General features: G+C 50.2%; 3 protein-coding genes across 3 annotated transcripts; 2 read left to right on the top strand and 1 right to left on the bottom strand.

Annotated features, from left to right (window-relative positions):
• Positions 1-9,438: 9,438 nt before the first annotated feature.
• FMAN_04345 (uncharacterized protein) lies at positions 9,439-11,557 on the top strand (the record flags this gene model as incomplete). The annotated part of the gene is made up of 2 exons (XM_041828957.1): positions 9,439-9,598; positions 9,657-11,557. The coding sequence occupies 2 exons, from the start codon at positions 9,439-9,441 to the stop codon at positions 11,555-11,557; spliced, it is 2,061 nt and encodes a 686-aa protein (XP_041679768.1).
• A 3,094-nt stretch (positions 11,558-14,651) lies between these two features.
• Positions 14,652-15,917, top strand: FMAN_04346 (uncharacterized protein; the record flags this gene model as incomplete). Its single annotated transcript, XM_041828956.1, has 1 exon — positions 14,652-15,917. The coding sequence occupies one exon, from the start codon at positions 14,652-14,654 to the stop codon at positions 15,915-15,917; it is 1,266 nt and encodes a 421-aa protein (XP_041679767.1).
• Positions 15,918-16,610: 693 nt separating this feature from the next.
• FMAN_04347 (uncharacterized protein) lies at positions 16,611-20,369 on the bottom strand (the record flags this gene model as incomplete). Its single annotated transcript, XM_041828955.1, has 2 exons — positions 16,611-20,139; positions 20,269-20,369. 2 exons carry the CDS (start codon positions 20,367-20,369, stop codon positions 16,611-16,613), a joined length of 3,630 nt encoding a protein of 1,209 aa, XP_041679766.1.
• Positions 20,370-25,030: the final 4,661 nt, after the last annotated feature.

Raw genomic sequence — 25,030 nt, 5'->3', positions numbered from 1 at the left:
ATGTTTCGTATGCCTTTCAATCTCTCTCCACGTATCCGTACTCTGCTGAGTCTCTTCTTCGTACTGTACTTTCATGTACACTATAGTGCCAGGGTCACCGCGGACCAGGCAGCTTCGGCATAGGAGCGGGAGACGAGCCCCATCAGCTGCACGCGAAATCCTGCGAAACGAGAAATAAACGACCGGCATGGATCAGTATTCTTTATTCTCCTGTGGTGCACTGTATGGGTTCCTCGCCTCATGCGCGCATGCCTTTCGTCGTCGAAATTGCCATATGTTAAGGTATGAGTTGTTGGCATTGCTGTCATCAACGACGTGGACATACCGAGTATCATTTGATCTCTTGTTCAACGTATTATTCCCCTGCATACTGTTGTCAAACGTAACACTCTTGCGTTCCTGGACATGAAGCTAGCCATGTGACTTGGGTTGCAGAGCAGATTTGAATGCGGATGTGAATGTATGTGAATGTGCAAGCTTGTGAGCCCTTGCAATGGTACCAGCGAATATGTTTCCGAGCTTGGAAAGTTTACTCTTTTCTCGCGCCTCATTCCATCCAGGAACAAACTTTTCAACGGTCGAGAGTCTTGTACTCGATCCCGGAGCCTGGATGCTTCCAGGGCGCCCAAATCTTTACCACACCGGTTCTGTGGTTGTGGGACCGGAAACCGTTACATCTGAAACTCTATGTTTTTGACTCACGCATTAGCTCGAGGTATTCTCCAGTCCAGCCTGAGTTCAAGCTCGTTCAACATAGCAATTGAGACGGAGAGTTGGAACTTCAGCCCCAAAACCCAGCCTCGGCCACCATTCCTGTGGACTGTCCCCTGCTAACAATTTCCATCCCCGAATGATAGTCCTGTAATTGGTTGCCGTTGCGATCCTTCACCCGATTCTTTTCGGGTAGCTATTCTTCCGAGCTTGGTCCAAGTCTCGGGAGAAGCACTGACACGCCCCAAGCCAGTAGACAGATCGTATGCTCACCTCACAATGGTTTCCCCCATTACTGCCACGGCTGGTGCTCAGTGGTGCGCTCCTGTCGGTCTTGGAGGCCCTCAAAGTGTCCCTGGATCGTCAAGGTTCTAGCCCCCACCAACACCAACTCCAACTCTAAGCGGAAATGCTCTGAGGCCATCTATTAGAGGCTACAGGAATCCCTGTACAGAGAGTCCCTGTCAGACTCTTACTTGGCCCACCACCTCTTTCGACCTCGATTTCCTCTTCAGGCAGTGCGTTCACTGTGAGCTTTAAATGAGAATAGACGCTAATCTTGGCCATATGTCACTCAATAACCAACCATAGTGCTCATTGATGGTCTTTTCCACGAATCAAGTAAAAAGACTCAGACGGGCAGGCTAGTGGGACGGACCGTTTTTCTTTCAGTTTGTTTGCTCCAATACAGCATTCCCATCCGCTTTGATTTCAATGCGATGGAAGTCAGGCGGATCATGGCGGCATGATTTGGTTGGCTCTTGACCGGCCAATTTTCGCCTCATCCACAATTCGACTATGTTACGCTGGCTCCAGACTGGAATTTCGCCTCATGAATGGTTATACGAGCATTGCTCATACTTGCGGTCAAAGATTTCATCTCTCTGGCTCATCGTGTGACTCAAAGGCTGGGGCCAAACTCGCTCACATGAACAAATGAATCCGCCTCATGTACGAATCGCAGTCTGTCACAACTATTCCTCGGAGGAAGCGGTGACAATTGACAGATAAACTCCTCCATTCCTTGTCAAGAAGTTCGAGCTTCGCCAAAATGCGAGACTAAGAGGTGGGGTGATGGAGTGCATGTACAATATGCTAGGATTCAGCATTTGGGCACTCTCGATCACGCTGGAAGTGGTATAGTTCTGCTGTAGTTCTCTCAACTCTGTTCTTGGCCCTGTCAATCAAGGAGCCCCAAACCATCAGCTGAATCGGGAATATCAGTGCAAAAGGTGCCATATCCTTGTGAGGAATTGGGGAGATGCCAAACGGCTCAGCAAGCCGAGGGTGAGTGGCTTTGAGGCGTGGTTGGCTGAAGGTGAAGCTCCGAGCATGATTTTCTGCAATGGAAGTGTCGCCACGGTGATTGTCGATGAATTGATGAACAAATGGTACCCAGAATATGCAAAACGTATCTGTCTGTGCCTGGGCTGAGATGCAATGTGACGCGAAGTTGATTCACAGCACTATCATGACAGAGATATTGGGAGATCTGATGTTGTGGGGCACAAGATTACCATTCTCAGTGTAGCACAGCATGTCAGCCACTTTGCTGCATGAGATTCTGGTGATACCTTCCAAATAACGACATACAGTAACGACATCATAAACTCTACACTACCTACCCGAGTGCCCAGCCGTGGGGATTAGGTCGGTCAGGTATATACAGTGCAAAACCAGACTGTGTCACCTACGACGCACCTAGGTAGGTAGGTAGGTCACAGTATGTCGTATAGCAGAGTGTAGGGTAACTTTACCACAAAGTGCTCGTCGTGAACATCGATACTCTCGGCTAGTGACAGCTTCCACCCACAGAAGCACAGCATATACGTATGCATTACTTTTCCTACAATAGGTTTTCGTCCCGCAGTGGGCTCCGTTCAATGGTGATATCTTGCAAACACCCGGTGTCTCGAATTGCTCCGCCTCGCAAATGAATACAGAGTCATCATGCCATTGGAATGTTGCCGTGGGATGCGAAGCCCATGATGGTCAATATCTTCTGCGACCCAATAAGCTCTCATAACCTCCTCTGGAGTTAACCATTGGCTTCACATCCGTCAATCGCAATCCCGCTCTAGTTTCTTGGTCAGGATGCCCTGTCTGCTTCTGTCACCCAACCCCCGCTATAAACCTTGCTACGTACATATGGCAAGGAATACAGCCCAACTCGAACTTCTTGTTCCTTCGACAGCATTACAGTAGGATGTGGTAATCATAACTACGGTAGTAGTGTAGCTTGACCCAGGTCTGGGATGAGCATGTCCGAATGCGACAGGAAATAAGCAAGCAAGCAGCGGCGTGGATAACTAGAGCCAAAGTGGCTTCGAATCCTCCAAGCTTCATCACGCCAGTGCGGGCTAATGTCTTGTTTCCGCCTAACTTCGCATGCTATGCCCGTCTCCCGTCCAGCCTCTTCGTCTTCAAGCCAAGATGCTTTACATGAGGATATAGACCAGGACTTTACAGCAAGACCTGTCTTCGGGGATTCTCACCGACTGTCCCGAACGCCACAGAACACATACCGATGACGACGATAGCTGTTGTGGAATTTGGAGCATCGAGATAATTGTGCGGGCTGATGAACACCAGGCCAATGTCTCACACAGCCATCGCGGTGTCTCATTCTGAAGTTTGGTCTTGCTAAGACTTCAAGTCGAGTTGGACGACCCAGTAAACTCGAGGAGCGGCCGACAAGAAGGCTGGAAGTACATTGACCACAGAACACCTGTGAACAAAAGTGCTGACTGGCAGCACATAACGGGTAGCTGCTTGTTGAAGAACTGAACCACAAGGTCCAATTGCAGGGGATCCAACATTGACTCAGTCATCATGTCACTAGATTTTCTCGGAGACAAGCTTGAATATCTCCGCATCTAAAATCGACGACGGATTGGCAACTCCCAGGAGCCAGCCCGTGGTGTCCCGTCATTATTGTCTGCAGAGACCTCCAACAAGAATTCGACCCAGTATAGGACGGCAGTCAGAATGTCACATCTGAGCTCTCGTTTCTCATTTTGTGATGCAACCCCCCCGGCATCACATCACAGTGCCATTGGAAGTGTCAATGTGCATGTGCCCTTCTAATCCTTGTCTGAACCAATCCTTACGGCTCCCCAAAGCGGCTCCCACTCTCCACTAATGTTTCCCTCTCCATCAACGGTTTCAACACACATCTGGAATATCATCTAATAACCAATAGATGATTCAGAGCTCACTTCTGCAGAATCTCACATGATGCAAAACTAATGCGACCTCCTCGAGTTCTGTGGGTGCTGAAAGCACGGTCGCATCGCAGTCGAGCTTCTGGAGCTTCGAATGAATGTTCAGTTTGAGAAGCCGAATCACTTCGGACCTACCAGGGTCTCCATTGGGACCAGAAGATTGTCATGGGTTTGGGGCGGGGAAAGTGAGGGACAAAGTGATGATGTGAGTGTGAGCAAAGCAAAACAAAGTCAGGTCGGCGCACACTCCACTGTGCTGTACCGCAGCCTTACTGTGCTAGTCTAACAGGCTTATCTGATGATCCTTGACCGTTGTTGATGGAGGCTTTTGCGAGCATTGAAATGGCTCAGCTTCATTGACAGGAGCAAGGGCCCTGGTCAGCTGGAGCCTCGATCTACGATGCTAGCTTCAGCTTCGACTTGCTCCGGGCTATCATGTTATAAGATGATTTTGTTTTTCCTGTCTGGCGCCTGTCCGCAGGAATTTCCTTGCTTGGCCTCGAAGACGAGGTAATACAGCACAGTATAAAGCATGATTCTGAGGACCCTAGATATGGATGCGATTAACTTCCCGCCTGAGTTTGGACCGGCCCGCGAGGGCCAAGAAGCTCCCCGCGGACCCTTCAACGGCTACGGAAAGGCCCACAAACGAACGTGGTGGTGTGTGAGTCGGGATACGCGGCCAACACAATTCAACTTGAGGTACCAAACTCAATTTTGCTGATAAGATGAGAAATGAGAAACCTTCCTCAGCCACGCAGGGCTAGACCGTCTAAAACGGTAAAACACATGCTACACCCTTGACAATCGATGGCGGACAAAAGTTTGGTCTGGTCTCATCGAGATTATGAATCATGCGTTGATAAAGGGCGAGTGTCGAGTTATTGAACTATCGACTGTGCGATTCGAAGTCGGCCGCAAGTTGAGGCCTAGTAGGTTGACAGGGTGCCTAGGTTGCAATGTTGCCATACTGTGTGTCCAAGGAGAGGGTGATTTTGATGGCTACAGAGGGTCAGCAATATTCCGGTAAACCCACGACCAAGCCCAGTTGCATTAAATTTACGAATACTACCTCGAGCGCAGATCAAAATACTCGGTTGCCAAGATATCATGATAGATCACACAACTGCTATGTAGGTACTAAGCTTGCCGAAGTGTCGGCCTTCGGAGTATGTAGTTCAAGTAAAGTCAGTACTCAGCATAGAGAAGTAGGGATCAACAAAAAGCATTAACTAGGGTAAGCAAAGTAGAATACATAAAACTCTCCGTGTCAATATGAGCAAAGATGACAGAGAGCGAGCTGAAAAGAGTTGCGGACAAGATGGAAGCGCATTGACATAGGAGAGAAAGTTTAATCAAGAGCAATTGTTCCATAATTAGCCCAGATCAATAGCCTTTTTGGCCGCATACTCTACGACCTTGATGATGGCCTAATTATGCTGGAATGAACCAGGGAATGTGGGTTAAATTAAAAATAGACTTGCAAGTGAGCATTGGGATGTGATGGGATGTGATGGGATGTGTTAGCGCTCTCGCGGTGTTGTAACTGCTGATCCAAACAAGCTTAAGCGCCAAGGCATTGGATTTAGCCCAGATTCCGAGTTGAAAAGAGGGGGCAAAAGAGTTAAAATAGTCACCTAGCAGAAGGGCCAAAATCTCCGGCTTAGACGGAGCCCTGTCCCGATGGTGTCAACGAGGAGACCAGAAACGGTTTGCTCGTGAGAGAAGCTGCAGGGATCAGGGTTCGTACGGGATGAACAGACGAGAAGACGACCAACAATCGGAGGCGGCCGGTAGTGTTTAATTGCGACGAGCGGAGGCATTTGGGCAATGACTCGCATTGGCGGGGGAGCTATCTATCCATGACTTGACTAGTCCATAGCGGGAGTGGAATTCATGGGCTTGACAGGTGATAGTGTGATGGACTTGTTTACGAAATGCCCAAACAGTGTGATGAGATATTAAATGTTAGGCCAGGGTCAGAAGAGCTAAGCATTGCCAGATGGATCGGGCCTTTTCACACACAAATATTATCATTTCTATGGTGCTGAAGGGATTGAAATGTGAGCGACCTAGAGAGACAGAGAGAAAAAGAGAGAGAGAGTGCGTGTGTAAGTCGAGAGATAAGATAGGATAGCCGGAGCAGAGGATGGCAAGATGACATTTCCAGATTCAGTAACCATCAAGATAGGCTAATGTACCTTGCTAGGTTCAAAGGATAATCAAAGCTCAACCTTGAAATGGTCTGGTCTGGTCTGGTCTGGTCTTGCATGCCCATATCTACTGATGGTGTAGAGCAGCTTCGATCTGGTTGGCAGATTTACAGATGAGATGACCTTGTGCACTAGCTAGTTGCCAAGGTAGCTAGGTATGTACTGTATAATCTTGTTGGATGGAGGATTTTAGTGATCTGACTGTTGGTTTCTGTTTCTTCATCGGCACTGCAGACAGGTACAGTACAGCCTCCTCCACAAACATAAGCACGCTATCAAGATAAGATTGATCTTGTGTTGCCACAACAGGATCGAGCAGTGACATTCATCGCGTCTCAGCAACTTCTTTCCTGATCAGCCAACGGTCAAAGAGCATATAAAATGACCCATTTTAGGCCGCCCGTTATTGCCCGTCATGGTCCGCTTATCACATCATAAACTCACCAGGACCAGCTTGAGTTTCCCCGCTCGGCTCGGTGTTTTGTTGATCACCTCGAGGTGCATTGGTGCAAGGTAAGGGTCTCGAGCTAGCCAGGGGTCCCTGAACAGATGCAGGAGCATGGCGGCAGAGATCATCTTCTCCGTTCTCATTGGCTTTAGCGCCAGAGGTCCCCTGTTGCGCCACCTGCGGCTCGGGGCCAATCCAGATCTGAGGCCGGGGTAGGCAATCAACCGTGCTAACACACTTTCGGGCTAGTCCTCTCACCTGCCCCTGCCCCGCGGCAGAAGCTCCTCATCGGTTGGTCCCGTCCCATAATGCGCTAATGCACGCGTGTCACCCTCGACTGTCGAATCACGGACCAGAAACGCTCTTTTTCACAACGACAGGCCTGCTCACCAGACCGATCTTTTTGCTCCCCAGTCACTGCAGAATGCAACCTGACCCAACTTTGGCGCCAGAAGAGCAGAGCTTTTCACTGATCAGCCACTGGAAAACATGGCAATGCCAGGTCATGTCCACTGGAGCAATGCTCGGGTACATGTCAGACTGCTACGGCACATAGCGGAAGCCATGTAGAGCGCCTTGCGCTGCTTGAGTGTTGAGCACCATTCTTCACGTACCCAATTCGTCAAGCTCAGCTAAGCTGAGTTGTTGCCGCGTAGTTGCAGCAATCATATGTTGTGTCTCACTGACGACTTTTGCTATGGAGCACTCGACACATACTGATCAACACTTGAGGTTACCTGGGCCGAACAAGAGAGAGACATGTCAATGCCCTCTCTGAGCCCATAACCCCATCTTGACTCGTTCCTTTATCGCTCACTAGGCCCTTTCGACCCCCGTGACCTCCAGATATGGTATTTCTCAACAACCCCCGCGCTGTTAGACGTCACTGTCCTCCACCCCTGGTCAAGACATGCACTTGTCCCGTAACACCCAACCATGCCGGTATTCTTTAGAACTGGAGACTTGGTGTTTTTGGCGGCCATCCATGGGGCTTCTGGCTTCTCGACCCGGCTGCGGACAGCCACTTGCAGGACTGCACGCACGAGGTCTTTCGCCGCTTGACCAATCTGAAGGTTGACCGCCTCTTTGACTATTCTATTCGTTGATAATCGTCTAGGTACTTGGCCAGGGCTTCTGTCCTACCACCAGCCTATCTCCGTTGTGTCCTAGAGCCCAACAGGTTTCTTGCCCGATCGTCCACTTCGGCCGAGTTGCAAGACGTGAAGCGTGAAATATGACTCGCAAATCGTGAATTGCACAACTGACATGGCTGCACTAGATGCTACTGTTTAATGAATCCATCTTAGATGCGACCGAATGGAGTTTTCAGACCAGCACAGTACACTCTCTGCCAGTTGAGCATGGAACGATCCTGATATGAGACCTTGATAGCGGAGGTGAGCTAGCGGTCGGATCCTTGTGCGACCTTTTGGCATTTCCCCTCTTCCGGTGTACATACTCGCGCATATGCAGACGCAGGCGCAAGAGCCCGGTGAGCTTCTCTATCCGTATCACCATCATAGTGATGTTGGGTGTTACTGCTTCTTGGGATGAGAATAGATACTGAAGAAGCAACCCCTACTGATCACCACACAAACCTACTGCGCGAAAGCCGAGCCCATGCCCGAACTCTCGACGTTTGTTCTTTTCGGTGAAAGTAAACATCACGAACCGCATCTCAGACTTCTCAGGCATCTTGATGGATAGCAGTTGAACCTCGAGTACTAGCCAACAAGTGGAGGGCCTCAAATCAGAAGCCAAAAGTCAAAGTCCAAGCTCGCCCGCCTCGCATATTATCCCGTGAGGAGCTAGATCCGGATGGGCTCCAACCCCCCCGTCGATGAGCTCTTCATGCGAGCAGAGTGGCTGCTAGCTATGACCATAGATGACTAGATGGGCACACCATGCGCGACTTTCCCCTTTAGACGACTGAACCCCTGCTCGCCTTATTGTCTTTGTGCATATCTATTCCTAGAGTGGAGTTCCGATGGACACAGAGAGACCATCTTTTGACCGACTCTCCCCATTGGCTTCTCTAAGCGCAGTCGCTGCCTCTGGTGCCATGGCATGCTCGTCGTGCATGATGCAAAAATAGAAACAGGATGATGGGAAGCCATCATCGAATCGACGTGTGAAGGGCCACGAGAGAAGCGGCCAAAATATAAGGATTTAGCCCTCCAGCAGCCGCCCAAGAATTTTGCCCTCTTTCTTCTTCGTTATGTTCAGAGATTCCAAGTGTCGCCAAAGGTTCTCTTGATTCCCCTTCCTCTCTTACCGCCCTCCTCAAACCCTTCTATTACCCGCATCAATCTTTACAATATCCAGTTACAAGCAAGCCGGACTTGCTTCGAACCAGTCAATCATTACTACGCAATTTCCCAAAAGGACATTTCGATTCGAAACGAAACGGAATAACAGACGATACGTTGTGGTCTGATACGTTGGCCTGGCTGCCACTTACACGACTACCCACAGAATCAAACAATTCGCTCAGTGATCCGTATTGATCCTGACCGATACAATAACACTAATTTAATTTTCGACTTGTTGAAACGGACTTGACAACCTCGGATTCGACATCCCCCCGGTCACGTTTCCCAACGCCCAACCTCTTGGCTTTCGCTTCTGGATCCTCAGCCCAGTTCAAAGCAAAAGACAGGCAAAGACAATTTCTCCATCCCGTCCCGCTCTGATCGACTCCACACTCGACTAGGCCTGGGTTTAGAGTACAGTGTGCGTCTGGTCCCTGATTACACAGTGCCACTCCCCCCTTGTCGATCACACACCCCTCCTGGTCCCCTACCACGCCAATACTCTAAGGACCAAGCATCGCAGCCTACAAATGTCTACGCTGCCCCCCGACCATCGCAAAGGCGTGTCGCGAGCAACTGGAAGCACCGTCAACATGACTGTATCACAGTCTTCAAAGGCCAAACCGGCCTCCAAAGCCAGCAATGGCAAGCCAAAGACAAAGACGCAGATGCATCGTCGTTCAAGAACAGGTACGCCCGCTTATATACCATCTTACTGGAGTGTAGTGAGCTAACATGAATCTCACAGGGTGCTATACTTGCCGTCTGCGACGCAAGAAATGCGACGAGGGAACTCCCATGTGCACAGCCTGCAAGCACCTCGGCTTGCAATGCGAGTACAAGCGACCCATGTGGTGGAGCAACAACGATATGCGAAGGAAACACAAGGAGGACATCAAGATGATCATCAAGCGCAAGAAGCTCTCTGAGAAGTCATCACACAACATCCAGAACTCTGTCACCAGCTCTCCTCCTGGCCTCACCCACTCTCTTCCCACATCAGCCACCTTCACTGATCCTCTCGACCGCACAAGATCCGCCTCCATTGACTCACAATTCCCAGCTGCTTTCAACTTCAACAGCCCTCCTAGTGGCAATGAGTATGGATTCGGTGCGCCAATGCACCCCGAGTTCATGATTGGCAGCTACTCGCCTTATGAGATCGATGTAAAGACAGAGCGACAGATGTTTGTGAATGATGTGCCCACAGTTCGCGAATCACACATATCCACCTTCAGCACTTACCACACTCCTCCCCCAGCTGGTACTATTCTGCCCAACGGTCCTCTTGACGGCGAGTGGGCCGAGCAGGTCTTCCAAGAGCGCAAGGAATCCCTTTCAGAGGAGACCCTCAACTGCAACTTCTTTGACTTTTCACATGGCCCTTCCACAGAGTCGAGGCAAGTCAAGATTGAGTTGGATGAGAACGACCAGCGTCTGCTGGACCACTTCATCCAGTTCGTTCTGCCAACCATCTTTCCCATCCTCGAGTCCAACCAACATTGCTCAGTCAGCTCAGACCTGATCCTCCCTGCTCTTCAATCAAACAGTGCCTACCTTCACTGCTGCCTGAGTGTCGCTGCCCAACACCTCAAATCACATACCAATGGCTCCACCTCTACCGAGGACATCGACAACGACATCATGCGCCATCGCTATGCTACCATCTGGGCTCTTTGCGAGGCTCTCAAGAAAGACGAGAACCACCAGCAAATTCTCGAAGCAACCCTTGGCCTCATCTTCTTCCAATCTGTAGTTGGCCGCTATGACGATGGCCTTCTCGATATTCCTTGGCACCAGCATTTCCAGGCTGCCATCAGCTTGGTACAGAAGCTTGATCTTCCCGGCATCGTCTCCGATCCTACTCGGGCTTCAATGCAAACCCCATTCAACATGTCTCTCTCGTCATGGATTGACATTCTCGGTGCCACGATGAAGGGTCGCTCACCCACATTTGCTCACACTTACCGCGAGAAGCATCTTTCTCAGCTCAACCCTAGCCTTGGCCTGCGTGAGCTGATGGGCTGTGATGACCGGGTCATGTATCTCATTTCCGAGATCGCCTGCCTCGAGTCTCTCAAGAAGGATGGCATGGATGACTTCACACTCTGCCAGCATGTCTCTGCCCTTGGAGAACAGATTAGCTTGACCGAGATGGGCGATGCAGGCCCTAAGATGCCTTTCAATGCCAATGGCAGCCTTTCACCTAAGCAGCTTTCTAAGAACATGACCATGGCCTTCCGCATAGCGGCTCGCATCTTCCTCTGCAGCTTGGTTCCTGGATTCAACCCCAGACAGCCATCCCCCATGGGCTTGGTTGAGAAGCTGACTACGGTGCTTCAACACATTCCCTCGGGCCCCAATGGGTTTGACCGCAACCTTGCTTGGGTCTATCTCATTGGCGGCTCCATCAGCGTTCCTGGTAGCTCATTCCGTGCATTCTTCGAGGACCGCCTGGCTCAGCTGGGCGACTCGGCTAGATTTGGCACCATGGGACGTGTAGCCACCCTCCTGCACGAGGTGTGGGTTCAGAATGACAGCCTCTCGGGTGTGAGCACACCCGGGTCCACGACGTCTGAGGCGTCCCAGCTGCACATCCACTGGCGGGATGTCATGGAATCGAAGGGATGGGACTTTTTGTTGATCTGAGCACTGCTCTCTGTAAACCTTCTTGGCTGGCCTTTGAAGGGTAGCAGGACCGTGCTGGGTGAAACCATGAAGTTCTGCTCTAACCTTCCTTCTTTTCAGTAACATGAGAGCGGCCAGGACCACCTCATCAGGCGAAGCGGGCATTTGCCAGCCGTCGAGGACCAGGCTTGGAAGTGAGACTTCCATGTCCTAGACGAGGGTATGTTATTCACTCACTCTCTGTCCCGAAAGGGCAGAGCTATCTTTTTCTTTTCTTCGTTTCACTTCATATACAATGATACCTACTGGGATGGGTTACTAGAGGAAGCCGCGAGGCGTTTTGAGATGAATGTGGGAGCACAAATAGCGACACTTGGATGCACCACACTCGACATATTTTGATACAGGGACGAGGCGTTAGGGACATGCATGCATAAGACGTTTGGCAAAATATACATGGCCATATGCAGGAACAAATGGGGCGGCACCACGATGCCGTTTTAAATGTCAGTTTATTGGATGGAAACGGCCGAGTACCGCGAGACTCGGGATCACTCGCTATTGTTTATTGCTTTACTATGATACCAAGCGGGCAATGGTATGGGGGGAACGGCGCAATGAGGATCTGGGGTAAAGGCGCCGTGAAGGATGACGATATGAAAAGAGAGGCTCTGGGAAGCTGGTTATGGGCTAGCTCCCAGAAAGGAAGCGGTATACAGATAGGACAATATGACCTTGCTGAGACAAGGCAGACAATGAACAAAGCACTTTATTGTCGCAATTGGCACTCTAGGCTGTGACATTACCACTCAATTTGTTTATTCCCTCACTGTAACGACTATGGAAGGTGAGATTGACAGTATCTGTCTGATCATGCAAAATCACACCACATAATCCGGGGACTTTTCTCCAGTGCTGACTGCAAGCCTCTGAAAAGGGATCACAACTCCGAGAGGCACAACTGGGATAGGCATTAATGCCTCGGTCTGATTACTCTACCTGCAAGCATATTATTCCGCATACGATGGGTTCTCTTTACTTGTGTGCTTATTTATTCCCTGGAGAAGTCAGCATCATCACACCATGAAAGCCGGGGAGAGGTATGTTCTCCGTGGGGGTGGTATTGATGAGATGCAGATATGTGCTGCTACGGCAGGCATCTAGATACAGGGAGTTTTTCAGTGGCCTGAGAATGTTTATACTGTGGCACACGTGCTGGAGAAATGAGGCCTTATGCCCGTTGCGGATGTATGGAAAGGAAGCCGCATGCAATGCCATGCAATGCTATGCTATGCAAATGCAGTACGAGGACAATTCATAGTATGTATATTTGGGAACCTTTTCCTTATCTACATCATCCTATAGATCATCTCTCTCAAAGCCTCACCCTATATGAGAATGTCCAATGCATGCAACATCATGAGCCGTTACTCCGTACGAGTCGCAGTGCATCTACAGGGACGATACAGAGAGGCACCAGCGCACCAGCGCATCGCATAGCAGTGCATTTGATTTACAGGACGGAAACTTAGAGGCAAACACGTATTCTTCAGCAGCGACAGAAAAGGAAAGACAATCCTCCCCAATCTTCAGAGCTTCTGGACAGTGCGGAGAACTACGAGTTGCCAAATCCAATGACTTACACGCCCCCTGTAGGTAGGGGTAGGGCAACTATTCTTTTCTTTACTGACCGCAGCGGAGAAGACGTGGACTTTTTGCCTCTTGCCTCGGCCTACCTAGGCGAATCTGGAATTTGTGAGATGCATTTCTGTGTGCGAGAGCCCAGGGGGTGGCTTTGGCGAATATAGGGGGATCGGGTAAATGGCATGCAGTACGGACGGATATAGACGAAGAATATTACAGTACGTTAGCAATTATAGGACAGAGGCTTTTGGTGGTTTGTATCACGATAATCTATGGGTGTAGGGGTTCAGTTGGTCCTGTTACAGCAGGGACAAAGAAACCAGAGAACGCACCGGAGATCAAGATATCCGTGCTTTGATCCCGTGACAAGGTCATGTTGTAGAAATTGGTTCGTTTACTGGGATCCATCTATCGTCACTGACAAGAACGAAAGAGAGGCAGCCCATAACAACAAGAAACAGCCTGTTGAAGCCTAAATAACACAACACAATTCTTTTTTTCTCTCTTCTTCTTCACACACTCTGTGCCCAGAACTGGCCGTCAAACAGTGACCCCCTCTCTCATAGAGCTACTCGTCTCTATCATTGGATCTCATCACAACCTGAGTCCAAGTTAGAAAACTACGCGCCCAAACTTAGCGCTTGGCCATGAGTCTTCAGCGCCTGAGACAGAGCCCCCCACAGCTAAACTTCTAGTGGGCTCTGCTCCAAAGGAACCAATCCGCGACATGCATCGCCGCGCGCTTAACGTCTTCTGAGACTCTCAGCCAACCACAGCATTTTCGTCTGTCTCAACCATGGCGACATTATCGCCAAACAAAACCAGTTTCTATATTCCCCCATATCTAGCAGTAGCAGTAGCGGTCCCAGACCGACTACCTACGTAGTGTCTGCTGGCGTGTCAAGCGATAGGCCCTAGACCCTCCCAGCGACTGGCTCTCAGCCTCTCTGATCAACCGCCCAATGGTCTCTGATGCGACAGTCGAGCCTGAAATATCGTCCACGAATGGGTCGAGATGACTCTCAACGGACAAGGCGGCAAGGCAGTGGAAAGACCATGTCCACGTCCACGATGGAGAGAAGACGGTTCCCTAGTCAGTGACCTCATGGTTCCATTCTCCGTCTTTGTCTAGTACCCTTGTCCTCCCTCTTTTTTCCTCTCCCTCTCCTGTTCTGCGTCCTGTATTTACTGTTCCGTTTCTTCACCTTTGCTGTTCTATCGAACAAACAAAAAACAAATCATATTCACTTGTTCAGTTGACTCATTCCTTTCCTCTTTGTCACACGCGCTGGTTGTGTCTGACCTGCCAACTCATCTGCATATCATATCATCTTGTCTTGACTCCTTGCATATACAATAGCACATTCACTTCAAGACATTCACTCCTTCAACAGCGAACCAACACAACCAACCCCAAGAAACTAACCCTAAAGACAACAACCAACAACTACACGCATAATACACGCCAAACATGCTTTTGGGAAGACTCCCAACCCCCCTGAGGGTTCTGTTTATTACAGCCCTCTACGCTTCAACATCCTCCGCTCTCCCCGCCAACAGCATCTTCGCCCGCCAAGACACATGCGATGCGGATCAGACATCATGCAACAGCGACATCGCCAACTTTTGCTGTCCCAAGGGCAACTCCTGCAGACTTCTCGCTGGCAAGACCACAGCCGTATGCTGTCCCAGCGGCCAGACCTGCAATGTCATTCAACCCATCACCTGCGATATCCGCGGCCAGGACCAGAGAGAGTTCCCCAACGCCCCCGTCAAGACGGTAGTGTTCAACCTCGATCTTGAAAAATGTGGGCAGAAGTGCTGTCCTTTTGGATACTCGTGTGAAGACGAGCAGTGTGTGATCGACAAGGATCAGACCAATGTCCCAGAAGGCGCTGAGCTTCCCAACGAGACGTCTACGCCTGTTCCCAGTGCCATAACTACTGCTACGGGGGCTATCGAGACCATCTCCATCAGCGCTGCACCCTCCACGAGCGCTGAGCCCACAGCAGCTGTTGGCTCGGGCAATGATAGCTCAGACAAGGACGGAGACTCAAAGTCCGACAACTCGGGGCCCGCTACTACCTCCATCGTCGGCGGCGTCGTCGGCGGTAGTATCATTCTCCTGATCATCGCCGTTGTAATCTTCCTCTACGTCCGTCGTCAGAACAAACGTGATGCCCAAGGCTCAGAGAAGGGCAGTCATATTTACGGGTACGGCCGTCGATCCACGAGCGATGCCTCGTTCGGAAACATCATCTCCGAGCCCATCAGCCAGCCCAACTCTTATCGCGCCGACTTCATCCTCAAGACCCCTTCAACCCAACGCTCCAGCATCGTGCCTGCGCGCCAGCTTTCCAGTGCTGGCACACGCCTCAACGCCCCACCTCCGCGGATTCGCATCTCTATTCCGAATCCCTTCGACTCACCCAACCCCTCACCCAATGCCCAGCCCAGTCCCCTCGACAATGAAGAGTCTCTTCGACATGGAAACGTTCGGTTGCCCCCGATCCGTGCTATGAAGGGCTCGTCGTACTGTAGTCGTCGACCAAGCACCCCTGAGCTTCAGCGTGAGCCGAGTAGCGAGAATATCAACGTTTTCGCGGACCCCAGCACCATTGTAAAGCCCCGCCCCCTGACGAGAGCGACAACATTCACCGACCTGATGGACGAGGCTGATCTCGGCGCTGTGCGGCGAGGGAAGCCCTACGTCCCCGGAACCACTCCCAGAATCTAGACCTCACTGACCTACACCATTTCCTTTTCGAGCTACACCATTCACGTCTCTCTCTAATGCAACATCCCTTCGCCACCATCTGCAGTGCAGGGTGGCATCCTCTCACTAAAACTGATTTTGGGCGTTGCGGATATAAATACCGGAGTAACTGTCGTTTATACCCTGGGCTGATTCAATAAGACCCAAATCTTGTTGCGCTTTAATATTGCAGTGTTTTATGTTTGATAAGAGTCATAGATAGATTATTTAAGAAATGATATGCGAATATTTGATCATCTCGTCTCAAGACAAGTGAAGCAAATGGAATGGATCCGAAACCAGTCAGAGCAAGTTGGATCAGTGTAGTATCAAAGCTTGTATATGTTTGATATATACCAACAACAGCTAAATAAGTCATAACGATCAAGAAGCACTCACTTTCCGCTAGACGTTTTTTCTGACTCCGGCGCTCCCGTGACAATATAAAGAAAACACGCTATGCCAACCCGTTGATTGATGAAAGGGAACCTAGCGAGTGAACAAGATGCGGCCCGCGAGGCTCATGCCAAAGGAAACGAATCGCACAAAACAATAAAGCGCAGTGATTGGGTATGTGCGCCTAATCCATTACGTCCATGAACTTCTTATGTGGTACCAGCCTGGATATTACCTCCAGTATTCACTCAAGATAGTCAATTTGCGCATGTTGATGTCTCACATCACGGTGCACTTCTTATCCTTCTCTTTCTCCTTTTCCCTCTCTCCAGAGCCAGTCGATATGTCTGTCCAACCCGCACTGCTTGCAGCATCTGCAGCCTTCTTCTTCTTCTTTTTAGGTTTGGCTGACCAACCACGTTTTTTGGCATCCTTGATGTTCTTAGCAGCGCTTCGTTCAGCACGACTTGGCCGGCGATTAACTGTTGGTGATGTCCTAGTTACCGGCACTGGAGGAGCATGCAGCCATGCCGGCACCTGCTGGTTGTGCAGTGGAATGGTGGTGGGCGGGTTGCCTCCGTGACTCGAGGCAATACTGTAGATGGTTTCAAGTCGCTCAACAGTCGGCCTCTGATTCGAGCCAGGTACCGGCCGTGGGTGCCGGGGGATCGGCGCTAAAAGAGGAGTCTCATTCCTTCGCCCAGATACTTGCCGGCTTGGCGAGTCGAAAGCACCCGATACACCCTTAGGAGTACTAATTATAAGAGGTTGATCGGGTTCTAGGCGACTGAGGTTGGATGGCCCTGGCAATAATGAATCGGGCAGGGAGCTTGACACGTACGAACTGCCGTCAAAACTCCCGACAGGCCTTCTTGGGACCTGGAACCCTCCAGAAAGCCGTCTTGGGTTACCCTGGCTAACTCTTTTGCTGAGACTCGCAAGCTGACTGGAACTCGGCAGAGGGGGGAGGCCCGCAATCGATTCATCTGCGGCCTGTTGTTCGGCAGGTGCAGACATTGGGAACGGATACCCATCAGCCGAGGCAACATTTTGCTCAGCCTCATGGCCTGCAACTCGAGGCCAAGTTTGAGCATTCGAGAGCCGCCTCGCTCTAGGGGCTGGGTCTGACCCAACCTGGGCCGTAGAAACGGTCGGTGGCACACTTTCCACATTTACCGCCGGTACTCGAGTACCTGGGCTAAAATGGTCGTAAGTTGAGATATCTGCCTGCACTGGTGAAGGTGACCGTCCCTCCCTGGAGTTGATAGGAACCGTCACAGCCCTGGATGTAAGAGCTGACACAGCAGATGATATTGATGTTTGTCGTGCCCTGGTTTCAGAAGTTCCACCTATAAGTTGAGGCGCTTGCTGTCGTGGAGAGCGGGGGGGAGTCACGTCATATATATCAGCATCCTCATCCGTCTGGGGGACAGGGCTCACACCGTTTTGTGTTGCATCACCAGCCTGCAGTTGATCTCTAGTGGTGTATCCTCGTAGGGGATGTTGGCCAGAGGCTTGCTGTGATGAGTTGTTTCCAGGCTGCACGCCTTTGGATTCGGTGCCGGATACTCGGTGATCCTCCGACCCAGGACGACCAGAGGCGGATGTAGAATGACCTGGCAGTGCTGGCACTGGAGCTGGAGCGGGAACAGATGCACCGCCAAGTCCTATGGGAGCAACAGAAGGACCACGCATGAAGGCCGGCAAATCGGGGCCTGGGTCCTCCTTTTGATATGGTGGAGGAGGAGGTACCCAATTGTCAGCATCACTCTCATGTGGATGCTCTCTTCGGCCATCAGCACGACGATACTCAATACGTCGTCCATCTGCCGTTCGGGGATGAAGGGATCTGTCAACGGCGGCAGCGGTCGCAGCACGACGGAGCGTGGTCTGGGATCGTGGGCTAGCATGCGAATAAGGGGCATCTAAAGCCTCCATTTCCTCAATCGAAGGAGCGTCTCCATCTTCACTAGGGCTCACAGGCTCAACGGCTGCCCGACGATTTGCTGGTTGAGATGGAAGCTGACCAATCCTCCGAGGAAGTAAAGGGTCATCGTCATCATTGTTGTGGTCATCGTTCAGCGGCATTCGAGGAACCGCCGGTATTGTTGCAGCATCAGGAGCTGCACGAGGTCGAGAAGCAGAGGTAGCAGCCCGAAGCAATGATGATCCGCCACGGCCGCCTCGCCTTTGAGCGACAGTACGTCGTCGCACAATGGCGACTTCGGTTGCCAGATCGCGTTGCTCTTCCTCCAGCACCTCGGGATTATCAGTGCCGACCTCAATGATGATTTCTGACTTAGTTCCGTTGCAGATGCCATAGTCAAAGTCCAAGAGCGTAACCCGACCACCATCGACAAAATCCATGTCTTCCTCCTCAGTCACTAGCCGCGGTGCTCCGACCCCCCTTGCGGCAATTACAAGGCGCTCCTGAGTAGATGAGCTACCATGCCCTGCAACCCATTTCACCGTTTTGACTTCCCCATGGTCGGCAACCTTGAAGCCAGACACAAAGGTGTTCCTTAGTTGGTCGCACAAAATCTGCCATTTGGGCACTCTGACACCTTCCGGGTTATTGATTCGCGTAGATGCCCGTCGCGATGTACCACTCCGGTCACTATTTTGTCTCCCTAGACCAGATGCTGACCCATCGTTTGACGATGACACATTGTCAGGGACAGCATCCAAGTCCTCAGGTATGCCATATATCCATACCTCCCTCCCTTGAAACCCAGTCGACACTAGTTCACCCCGATATGTCGTAGAAGGGAGCGTGGAGGGAATGAGGTTGGCTTGTGGAGATGCGCTTGGTACGGGTCCCGTAAAGTAAGTGGTGCCATTCCGAAGGTCATCAATTCGAACAGCTCGGAAGGTCTCGAAACTCCTGTCGTAGGTAAAAGTCCAGCTTGCCTCCTCTTCACTTCCATCCTGAAGCAGAACGGCATGACTGCAGTCACGACTGGTGTTTGGGAACAGGATCGACGTTGTCCACAGGGGGCTCAGGTTATCTTCGGACATATGAGGGCCTGGATCATAGTACGGAGCTGTAATTATGACGGTACTAGGTGGCGCCGAATGAATAGTAGTGCCGAGAATTTGAGTCCCGTCAAACGAGAAAGATAAAGCGTCGACAGCATCACATTTCACAGCTCTTCGATCAGTGGCCAGCGCATCAGGCCTTAAGGACGATACCTCGATGCCACCTTCATAAGCAGCAGCCAGAACAGAACCACATGGTGACAAAGCAATCGTTCGGGGAGTGTTGTCAAGAATTATAGACCGTGAGCGACGGGGTGGGCTTTGTTGCAAGTCGTATAAGTCGACCTGCATCTCAGTAGATAAGACTGCCAAGAGGGTGCCTTTGTCGTTGATGCAAGCGGCGACAGGCAGGCGAAGAATTTTGAACTCCCTCTTGACTTTCAGGTTCAAACCTTGTAGGTCAATTACATAAATCCTACCCGAATTGTATGCCAGAAGATGGTGCCCCTTTGGGGATGCACTGTACTGCATACCCTCGCCACCGGGACATGACGAAGAGCTAATGGAAGTCGAAATAAGCTTGAACGTCGTTTCCCTCGGTCGTAGGTATGCCTGGAAGAGGTTTCGCTTTACTTCACGAGCAAAAAGCCGTCGTAACTCGGGGAGTATGCCATCGTCCGATTGTGGTGGTGTGGAATGGCTCGCCGAATATGAAGGGCATCTCGATAGCTGATGGCGATAAAGATGCGCCCGTTGAGAAACCCCCCTCCATTTGCGGTTCAGGAGCACAAGGGACGCAAAGCCGTTGGGGTCAGTTTGTCGAAGAATCCTAGCAGGGAATGACAAACGTTAGCACATGATAAAAGGAGAGGACGGCGCTTGTCGATGACATTAGTCGCGCGATACGACCAAGGATAAGTTTGATGTAAAGTTACAGAAAAATCCTGTATTTACTCACTGTTCAATAATCTCGTCGGGGAGTCTGTCAAAAGGCGGAGTTGGAGAAATGGGCATCTTCTCGATACTGGAGCGACGGACGTCGGTTACCGACGCGTCCATGACGCTTTGTCGCTCTACGGTGGGAAGCCGTCGAGCATATCAAGTCGATGAGTCGCGACTATATCTAGGAGAAAGCGAGAATGGCGGAGATCGTGTATCGGGGACTGAGTCTTTGTTGTAGAGTCGAATGTTTGGCGAGAGTGTGAGTCCAGATCTGGAAGCAGGTGTTGGAGTGTGGCTGAGGCTTCCTGTTCAGCTCGACCTAGGCGTGACGATGGTGGGTTCCCTTTTGGTGAAGACTGATGAAAGTTTGGGGGCGATTCGATGTAAGCACTAAGCAGTTGGTAGGCACTTGATTTAGAGGACAAAGCAGGACGCGACACACAAGATTCGATTGAATTGAACTGCATTGAAAGAAAAGGATTGCTTGTACATTGCATTTGCTGATATACCCACCTAGAGGGCTATGGATGATCGGCATATTGCCAGAGCTTAATCAGTAGTCCAGTCGTATTTCCCATATTTCCCCCCTAGACCTGGATGTCCAAGAGTCCCGTCCCCAGCTGCAGACATCATCGCCTGTATTAGATCTAGCTACTAACTATTCTGTACTAAGATAAGTATGTCGTCCAGCCCTAGTGCATGGACCGTGTTAACGTGTCTTTTTTTCTTTTCTTTTTTTTTAAGGACGACCTGAAACTAAAAATCGTTGGACAATCGTTAGGAATTGAGAATATCACGTATGACCGTTGTGGAATCATCTTCGACTTATGATTCTTGTGTGTTGATATGATACCGGCCCTTGATCCACTTGCCATGACTTGAGGTCAAAGGGGAGGAAACCGAGGGACAGAGATGCCTCTCAAACAAACAAACTCTGATAAGTTTATGCTATGCTACCCCAATAATAGGTTATTTGTCAACTAGGTAACCATAAGCTTATTACGTGGTATCAGGTTTGTAATTACTGCCTACCTACCTATGTATATATCGGTGATTTTTACAATAAGTATGACTGGCTAGGTACCTGGTATCTATATTGGTAAAGAAAGTGCAAAAGAGTTTCTCATTTTCCATTTGCACCCCCTAGGTGGCCCACGTCTATCCTTGTCTATGGCTCGTCTAGGACTCTAGAGCATCCTGCAAAGTGAGTAGAATTTGCCGAGAGATAACCTTGTCGTATACGGAGTACGCGTTTTGGCCTCGGAGAATGGATGGATGGATGCGAAGGTCGCCTTTTGAGGGGGCAATGGTGTCCATGAGGACATTTCGCCAACCGCTGGATTAGCCAAAACCAGGCGAGATGGAGGCGTAGTGTTGCAGCTAAACATGCAGGGTGCTTGGTGAAACCCCAAAGATAGGGGAGATGAAGCATTCAATCATGCGAAGTATGGTACTGGACGATTTGAGACAGATGATTTGGAGTCGACACGTTCGCTAGGGGTAGAAACCTGATGGGCGTTCTATCTATTGCCTCCAACGCCTTTGACCTTCAAGGCTATCTCCTACCTATAGTACCTAGTTATGAAAGGCCTTGTAAAAATTGACTGTAAGGACAACTGCCAGGTACTGTAAAAATGGTGGAGCAACATAAGCGACGTCCATGATGAATGTGACTCCTCCAGCGTCTGCAGTTTGGTGCTCTGTAGTCGAGGTGACATTTCGCGACAGCCACATGTCACCGTCTCACGACCAAAGGCCGAATCATGAGCCACAGCAGCAATGAACGCGCACTCGTCCCCTATTGGAATTTGCTGGGACGATCAAACCAGAGGTGACATGTGTTCTTATGTATACTCGCACAGGGGATGTAGTGTATCGGTAATTCCAGTATCATCCCATCCGTTATCGTTCTACATACTTGTAGCACATAGAGAACCATCACGGATATACGGAAAAGTCATTATTGGTACCTTGGCGTCAACCTATAACATGAGTTATAGCATACCAGATACCAGAAAGAGGAGAGGCGCGACCAATGCCCTCATTCGGTCTGTTGCACTCATTCAGTATGCAACTCTACCACACGAATTTCTCTCCTTCTCCTGCGCCGTTGTGAAGGGCTTGGTCAGACACCAGCTGGTGTAACCCGAGTTTTCATGTCGCCGGCCGTATTAAGTAGTAGTCGCTACCTAGGCGAGATCATCTATAATTAGAAATTGGCAACATCTCGTCCTGCCAGGGTACAGTCTAGACTGTTTAGTGCATCACTTCCGACGCCAAGGACAGCGTCTTGATTGCTGATAGACATCAGAAATGCTCTTCAAAGCCTGGCATGGACGAAAAGGAACGTGTTTAGGTATGTGTACATAGTAGCAAGACATCTATGATACTATAGTCAATAGCTGAATATCAAAGCGGTATGTGATCCATACCTTTCTTCACGGCATCAATAGTCTCAGAGGATTGCGGATAAGCAGAACGAGCCAATCCTTTGGCTTGGCACGCTCCATTCGGTGATTTGATCGGCGCCCTGGGCTGGTGGCTGTACTTGGGTAGCAACAGCTTACAATTGGTATCTGACGTGTTGTGTATCAAAAGTCGCTTGCTTTTGTTACATACAATTTCGTTATCTATCGGCCCCCTTTTGGCATACCTAGGGACGGTACGAGAATGAGGTCGTTGCATTATACCTTGAGGGGGTTCGGCCTCATTCAATCCATGAAAGCAGTCTAATAATAGAGCATGTTATGCCTACCTCCGGGCATAATCCGGACCATGACCGGTTACCACTGGCTGTCAAAAGTGTCAAGCATTTCGGTTGCGCCTCATCAACGCAGTGAATACGACGGGTTTAATCTGCACAACGGCGCTTCTTACAGGCACGGCCCGCCCCTTTTAGGTAAAAGCCCAACCCTAAATCATGATAATTCATCAGTGCATACATACATAAGCCAGTAGCCGGTCACATATGTACGTAAAGTCCGGCCACTGAAGGTCCGAGCGATTGAATGGAGGAATATTATAAGTATTTCAAACTTTTTTTCTTTCTTTTTTTGGTGCGCTCGGAACGCACAGACAAAGAAACGAGACCCCTGAAAATTGGGCCAGTCGATAGCCGATGGATGACAGACACGGTACCAGAGGCTGTCAATCAATGTCATCGTTTTCAGCCCTGGGCCTATCTGCGTGGCCTGGCAACTTCCGCCGCGCTTGGCACAATGTGGAAATGATATGGAAGCGTGGGAAGCCTGTTAGCTCGTAGATCGGTTGCGGGGTTTGTAGAGGCAATGTGGAACTCGTAGCTTGCCTTTAGAGCCGACAGAAGTGGTAAGATCATCTCAAGGCTCTCTGGTGTTTGTTTACGTACTATCAACCTCAAGGGATGGAGTTCCTCCAGGACAAGGTCCCTTTGGGCCGTAATCTCTTTGGACCTCGGTATATCTAAAGGCGAGCAAGCCGAGTTGATTGGTCTATACGGGCATGTGAAGAAAGGGAATACCCATGTATATATCCCCGAGTGTCAGTTTCCTTTGCCATCATGATAACCTGATCTGATATTGCTGCTCCCTTGGCTTGTCTGTGAGCCACTTGGATGTTTTCTTTATCGTGTACTTTCACTATAATCTACGTCATCGAGATCCGAATTCCGCAGCTTTTAGTCGATCTTGATTCATTTGGCAACCTTCCAAGTTGTTGAGCGCATCACACCCTAGGTCGATATTTCCAGCCCCAACTACTACTACTCTATGGCGAGACACACCCCAACCAATCGTCATTTCCAGTCTGTCTTACCTCCCTTTCTGGTAATTTTTAGTCCATGATCATGGGTAACCCCGTTACCTGGTCCAGTGCTTAGGTAGCCAAGGCGGAGACACGGAAATGTGGAAGCTCGCGAGTCAGGGACCAGCACCCAAAAGAAGGCGCCAGCAAATACCGAGAGCCCTGCCAATCCAAGGCTTAGAGTTAGAGTAGATCTGAGGCTGGCATCACATCCGTCCAAAGAAGGAGTGGGCCAATACTTCATTTCCGGGCGATCACGTTAGAGCCGAAAGCTAACACAAACACAAACACGCTTGACGAAAAAGTGGACAATATTGACATGCTTATCTACTTAGCAAAGTTATAAACTTAACGGACTTGGATAAGCTTGCGAGTCTGATTTCTCCGGAGGCTCATCTCAACTGAAAGGAACTGAATGGCGATATTCTGCGAAACTTGAAGGCAGCGAGGTTGGAGAGCTAAAGACGAATGAGGCAAGGCTAGATACACAAAACGTTGTCTTCTAGAACCTGACCAAGGTGATCTTCAGGCATCGTAGATCTAGGCCGCAACGATATTCCAGAAAGGTTGCAAGAGGCATGACGAGGGGGAAACTTGCTCACGCCTCATTGACTAGCTTCTCGTCTCACTTGTCTGCAGACTAGTTCCAGGCTTGCAGCCTTTTAAATGATGCATTTCAGACTCAACCAAGAAAATTCTGCATCACTAGTTCTATCTCATTTACTTGAATAGCGGAAACAATGCAGCCATCGCGTGCTGGTGGAAGAAAAGATCCGTCCTGCAACGGTTGGGCTGGGGCTCTTCTTCTCTCTCGGCAAGCCTGGCGTGGGTATAGCAAAGGCCAGTAATTGTCTCGCAGAACAAGCATTGCCGCCATTGAGGGTTCCCAGGCTGCCAAGAAGCATGAAAGTACATACTTGGGCGAGAAAAACTCACGATACGAGTTCTCTCTTTTCCCGACGCCCATATAACCAGGTTGTCATCGGATAGGGGATCAC

The sequence above is a fragment of the Fusarium mangiferae genome, assembly GCF_900044065.1.
Source record: "Fusarium mangiferae strain MRC7560 genome assembly, contig: FMAN_scaffold003, whole genome shotgun sequence".
NCBI lineage: Eukaryota > Fungi > Ascomycota > Sordariomycetes > Hypocreales > Nectriaceae > Fusarium > Fusarium mangiferae.
The sequence above is the reverse complement of the archived record's forward strand: the minus strand, read 5'-3'. Positions and strand labels throughout refer to the sequence as shown.